The following is a 6,415-nucleotide window of genomic DNA, read 5'->3' on the forward strand; positions in this document are numbered from 1 at the left end:
TAAATCAGGGTCTCACTCTGTTGCCCAAGCTGGAATGCAGTGGCAGCTCACCACAGCCTCCGCCTCATGGGCTCAGGCTTCTGCCTCAGCCTCCCAAGTAGCTGGGACTACAAGCATGCACCACCATGCCTGGATAATTGTGTTGATTGTGCAGAGAGATGAGGTCTCACTATTTTACCCAGGCTGGTCTTGAACTCCTGGGCTCAAGCAATCTTCCCACCTTAGCCTCCCAAAGTGTTGGGATTATGGGCGTGGGCCACTGCGCCCAGCCTCTGCAGCCCTTTTGAGTCACTGAGGTCAAGCAAGCCAAGCGTCCTGACACTTTGGAGTCGGCAGGGTGTGCTATCAACAGCTCCGGGGAGCCAGGAACAAAATGCCTGCTGGGGATCCTACTTCAGAAAAGTAGGTTGACTATGCTTAGTTTGCATAATTGTCTGTGTTAATTTGCATAAACCAGGCCCCTGATTACAATAACACTTTCCTTTTGAAGTTGACATTTTTTTAAAAACTTTTTGTCTTCAGTCTTCCTACCCACCCTCTTATCTTTCACAAGACAAGCAAGGTTCCTGCAAGGACCTGGAGCAGACCACGAGGCAGGAAAGCACTTGTGAAGTGTCCTTGGCCTACATCTTCACCTGTGGGGGACTGCACACCTCGGGGCCAGGGAACAGCTGCCTACCATGGCCAAGCAATGCCTGGGGTCTCTGCAGCCTCTTTGTTAGAGCCAAGTCATTTGCTGAGATGGCCATGTCCCAGCCCAGCTCTAGGGACTGGCCTAAATGGGCACCCTGGGCTTGCCCTGCCAGCTGTTGACAAGAGCTGGTGCCACCAACAAGCAAAACGTGGGGAGCCCCAGCGTCACCCCTGTCAGATGGTCCGCTGAAAGGAGAACAGCTCTTACCTGGTAAAGGCCATCGTGCCCCTTGCCTCTCCGCCGCTGGTTTTTTGGGAGTGAAATGAGAAAGGGATTAGAAAGTCAGGCAGTCAGCAGTGACAATGCTGCTCAAGGGTCCTGGGAAACCAGAGGAGACTTTCTCCCAGCAGGCCCCAGGTCAGACCTTCATCTCTGCAGAATAAGGTAAGCCCTTGCTCTGATGGTGACCAGCCTCACTTTGGCCCCTCTCAGACCCTCCTACACATTAGACTCCTGGATCCAGGCCCCATGGAGTCTGGCTACATCGCCCTTGGCTTGGAATAATCAGATCTTGAGACTCCGGGCTAGTTGCTGATGCTCACTGGGAATGACAACAAGCCCTTGTGCGTGGTTCCTGTTCTGGCTGAGTTGTTACACCTGGGCTTTCCTATTTACCAGCTGCATGACCTCGAGTAAGTTACTCAACCTCCCTGTGCCTCACAGGGCACGTATGTTCATGGGGCCATTATAGTGATTAAATGAAATGACACCGGGCCCCTACTTAGAAGGGGTCCATGCTTTGCTCCCATCATTTTGAAATTAATCATTTATGAAGAGGGCCCTGTATTTTCACTTTACCCAGGGGTCTGCAATCCTGAGCCCTGAACACAGGTCAGCATGTGTTAAGCACTAAATACTTCCTGTTGTTAAAAGTGGCCTGCCTTTGCAAAGCATGGGCTGTCCAAGAACCTAGGATTGGATTTCGATCCTGAAAGAGCTTCAGCCCTTCCTTCCTTTCTTATAGACTACCCCACTGGGTGACAGCTGGCTCCCCTTCACCTCTGGCATTTGCAGGGTGATGGGGAGGGGATGGGAGAGGAGGCCTGTGGCAGGTAGGCCTGTGGAAGACTGCAAGGAACTCCCGGGGGAATCAGGAAAGCACCACTCACCTCACCCTTCATCCCGATTTCACTGTAGGCCTCGGCCATCTTTTCTTTCTGCAGGGCCTGGAGAGGAAGAGGGCAGGAGATGCTGACTGATTCACCAGTGCAGGACTCAGTGGGCCCCCAGCAGTAGGAAACCTCCTGACCCTCAAGTTGGCAGGGAGCGCCTGTCATCAAGGCTCCAAACCTTACCACTTCTCTGCCCACACCCGGCTCCAGCCCACGTTCCTCATCCTCAGCTCTTGGGAATCCGCTCTAAGCTGCCAGCGCCCTGCACTGAGCTGAGATGCTCAGATGGGCTCAAAAAGATAGGATGTGGTGTTCTGGACAAAGGCATAGGTCTCGGACCGACAAGGGCTTGTCTGGAGCCCTGGAATCATTTGAGCTAGTTGTCTCTACATAGCCAGCACCATGGGCTGTGATCAAGCCACCATCTCCCCAAGGGAAGGGGGCACCTCCCTTTAAAGCCTGCCATATGCAAGGGGCCATGCCACGCAGACCCATGTCAACCATCTGAAAATGACCGTCAGGTTCACACCCAGGAAAGTGAAGTAGACCTCACAAGGGCCTGCTGCTTTGTTCTTGCCCATCCTGACCTCGCAGTGTCCCCTACAGCCCAGGCAGATCCACCCAGGAGCTCCAGCAGCAGGCCCAGGTTGGGGGACGGGGGAGATGGCAAGGGAAGGGGGATCCCTTGGCACATCTCAGCTAAGGGGCCTTTCTAGAAGCAGGTGCTGCTGCAGGCAGCAGGCGGTGAGACGTGACTCGGGGAAGGGGAGGTCTGGACAAGGCCCAGGGTGTGGAGGCATGCCTCATCCAGAGCCCTCCCCAGCCCTTCCCCAGCTCCCAGGGTAAAATGGGCGCCCTCCTTCACTCACATTGTACAGGCCTTCCTGAGGATTCTTCCTCCGCTGCTAGGAAAGACAACAGGGAGGACATCAGAGGGACAGAAACGTGACTCCAGGCCCCATCCTGCCCCCACCGCCCCACCTCGATGAGGCGTGGCTCTGCCCTCCGCCTCTCTCCTCCCCCGGCTCCCCCCCCTTTCCTGGGCCACGGTCGAGCCTTTGCAGCACTAGCCAGCTCCTACGTGCACACACGCTTTGCCCTCCCAGAGGAGCCCACCAAACCTCAGCCTTGCCCAGGGTGGACAGTCTGCTGACGGCCCGTCTGTCTGTCCCTTGGCAGACATACCCCTACACTGCACCACAAGCTTACAAGTGGGACTTTCAGCTGAAGACAAATGGCGCCTCATTTGGAGCAGCGCCAGCCACTGCTAGGCAGATCTTACCAAATGGTGCCCTCCCCGTGCCCTCCTAGTACAGGCAAAAGGAGGAGGGAAGAGTTGAGTTGGAGAGTGACGATAAGGGGTGGTCAAGGAAACCAGCGGTCTCTCCATTGCCCATTCACTCTAACAACATGTGCCCAGAACAGGACTCGGGGAGAACAGGGGCTGGATGGACAGGTGTGACCAGAGACATTGAGGACCACTGGCAGCATCAGGCAGTACCACCCTTAACCTGAGGCAGCCCCAGCATTTGACCTGAGCTCTGCTCTTAAGGGGACCCTAACAAACCAAATTTCAACAACCCATTAAAAGGACCATCCACCAGGATCAAGTGGGATTTATCCCTGGGATACAAGCGTGGTTCAGCACATGCTAATCAATAAATGGGATGCATCCTGTTAGCAGAATGAAGGGCAAAAAACATGTGATTATCTCACTAGATGCAGAAAAAGCATCTGAAAAATTCATCCTTTCATGATTAAAAACTCAACAAGCTTGGTGGTATACAAGGAATGTACTTCAACACAATAAAAACCATATCTGACAAACCTACAGTAACATCATACTCAGGGGAAAAATTGAAAGCTTTTCAGAACTGAAACAAGAAGACAAGGATGTCTACTCTCACCATTTCTGTTCAATACTAGCACTAGTGGTCCTAATCAGAGAAATTAGGCTGAAGTAAGAAAAGACACCCAAACTGGAAAGAAGTTTAAATCATTCCTGTTTGTGGATGACATGTTCTTATATATTGAAAATCCTAAAGATTCCATCAAAGAACTATTAAACTGATAAGCAAATTCAGCAAAGTTGCAGGATACAAAATCAACATGCAAAAATTGGTAGCACCTCTCTATACTAACAACAAACTTTTCAAAAAAGAAAAAGGATCAAGAGGATGATCTCACAATAACTACAAAAAAGAAATTTAGGGATAAATTTAGCCAAGTAGATGAAAGATCTGTACACTGAAAACTATAAAACATTAATGAAAGAAACTGAAGAAGACACAAAATAAATGGAAAGATATCATATACTCAGATTCGAAAAATTAATAATGTTAAAATGTCCACATTACCCAAAGCAATCCAGATTCAATGCAAATCCCTATCAAAATTCCAAAGTTATTTCTAATAAATATAGAAAAACAGTTCTAAAAACCACAAAGAAAATAGTCAAGACAATCATGAACAAAAAGAACAAAGATGGAGACATCATACTACCTGATTTCTAGCTATACTACGAGTGATAGTAACTAAGAAAACATGGTTCTGGCATAAAAATAGACACATTCACCAATGGAACAGAATAGAGAGTCCAGAAAATAATTCATACACCCCTGGTCAGTTGATCTTTGATAAAAGTGCAAAGAAATGGACAATCTCTTCAATAAATAGAAAACTAGATATCCACATGCAAAAGGATGAAATTAGGCCCTTATCTTGCACCTATACAGAAATCAACTAAAAATGGATTGAAGACTTAAACATAAGACCCAAAACTAAAAACTACTAGAAGAAAACACAGGGGGAGAACTACATGACATTGGTTTGGGCAGTGACTTTTTAGATTTGACCCCAAAAGCAAAGGCAACAAAATCAAAGATAGACAAATGAGATTGTCAAAATGAAATGCTTCTACACAGTCAAGAAAATAGAGTGAAGAGAACCTACAGATTAGGAAGAAATATTTGCAACCCATACTTCTGATAAGAGATTAATATTCAAAATATATAATGAACTTGAGCTACTCTATAGAAAGAAAACAAATAATCTGATTATGAAATGGGCAAGGGACCATAATAATCTCAAGACATACGAATGGCTAACAGTTGCATGAATAAATGTTTATATCACTAATCATTAGATGCTAATTAAAACCCCAATGGGATGTCACTTCACACTGGTAAGAATGGCTGTAATCAAACACACAAAAGACAAGTGTTGGTGAGGATGTGGAGAAAGGGAACCCTTGTACACTGTTAGTGGGAGTATAAAATAATACAGCCATGATAGAAAACAGCATAGGGGCTCCTCAAATAACTACAAATAAAACTGCCATATGATTCATACTTATTTTAAAAACAAAGATTAGCCGGGCATGGTGGCTCACGCCTGTTACTTGGAAGTTACTTGGAAGTTACTTGGAAGGCTGAGCCAAGCAGGTTGAGGCTGGGGTGGCTGCGAGTGTGCCGGTGCACTCCAGCCTGGGCGACAGAGTGAGACTCCGACTCAAAACAAATAAATTCATTAATTAAATAAAAATAAATAAAGATAATCAGAATGTGGGTTAAAAATTTAAGAATAATAAAAAGACCCAACTCTGGCTTCATCCAGCTGTTCCTCTCCCCAGAGTGTGGAGTCCACCAAGCAAGCAAGGCAGAGCCACCCAGAACCCAAACCCCGACCATGCTTCCGAGGGGTACCCAGGACCCAGAATTTCTGGCCCACTGATCTTGGGCCCCTTCCTGTGTGGACCTCTTCACCAGGTCTGTCCTCCTGGGCCAGATGGTACCACCATCTGTGCATCTCCAGGCGACCAAGGACCAGTGCTTAGACGTGTGGGGGGGTGTGCCACATTCAGGCCGAGGCCACTTGAAACGCAGAGGGGGGCCAAGGAGGAAGGAGAGGGGGCTGCAGCAAGGGAATCTCTGTCCATCCCCTTGCCCCAGGCCCACCACGTTGAGGCTGGTTGCAGACTGTGCTGGGACGGAGGCGCACCCCCTGCAGGCCAGAGGAGCCCCACCGCACCGGGACCACAGGCAGACAGGCATGGCCCACCTGCTTTCCTCCCATCTCAGGGTCGCGGCCCCGTCTCTTGTCCAAAACGTCGTACTCCTCTCTCCGTCCTAGATTGAGCTCCTGAAACACAGGGAAAGTGTCAGCCACGGGACAGAGGAACCTCAGGAGGACGGGGCCAGCTGGACTGGGGAGTTTGGTTTCCCTCTGGGCGGTGGCTCGCAAAACAAATGGAGCGGGGCCTGGGGAGGGGTGGTAACTGGTCCATCTTGATACCATCATCTCAGAGGACATCACAGAGAACCCATATGACCACGAGGGTGGAGAGGATCCCCAAAGGTCACCAAGTGCTCTGCTCACCATATGCTGATCAACCTAACGGGAAAGTTCACAACATCCCCACGAGCAGAGACGGCCGAGGCAGAGTCGCCTAGTGCACAGGGCGTGTGAAACGGCCGGCCCGGGCCGCGAAGACCCTCGTACGTTCCTTCTCCAGTCCCCGGGTCAGGCGCACGGCGCACGCTCGGGGCTCTCCCGCGGCCGGCGCTGCGCTGGGCGCGGTCCACGCCGGGCCCCGCGAGCGCGCGTCGTG

The 6,415-nt window shown here is 50.0% G+C and overlaps 1 protein-coding gene across 1 annotated transcript in view; it reads right to left on the minus strand.

Moving 5' to 3' along the window:
• Positions 1 to 6,415, minus strand: part of CD247 (CD247 molecule) — an 82,814-nt gene that overhangs the window by 1,628 nt on the left and 74,771 nt on the right. The window contains exons 3-6 of the mRNA XM_021709323.1: positions 5,866 to 6,198; positions 2,676 to 2,708; positions 1,804 to 1,860; positions 902 to 937 (exon numbers count right to left, since the gene is read on the minus strand). Of these exons, the coding sequence (XP_021564998.1) occupies positions 902 to 937; positions 1,804 to 1,860; positions 2,676 to 2,708; positions 5,866 to 6,198 (459 nt within the window). The remainder of the gene's footprint in view (positions 1 to 901; positions 938 to 1,803; positions 1,861 to 2,675; positions 2,709 to 5,865; positions 6,199 to 6,415) is intronic.

Source organism: Carlito syrichta, unplaced genomic scaffold, assembly GCF_000164805.1.
Source record: "Carlito syrichta isolate Samal-C Ts95f unplaced genomic scaffold, Tarsius_syrichta-2.0.1 Scaffold173424, whole genome shotgun sequence".
NCBI lineage: Eukaryota > Metazoa > Chordata > Mammalia > Primates > Tarsiidae > Carlito > Carlito syrichta.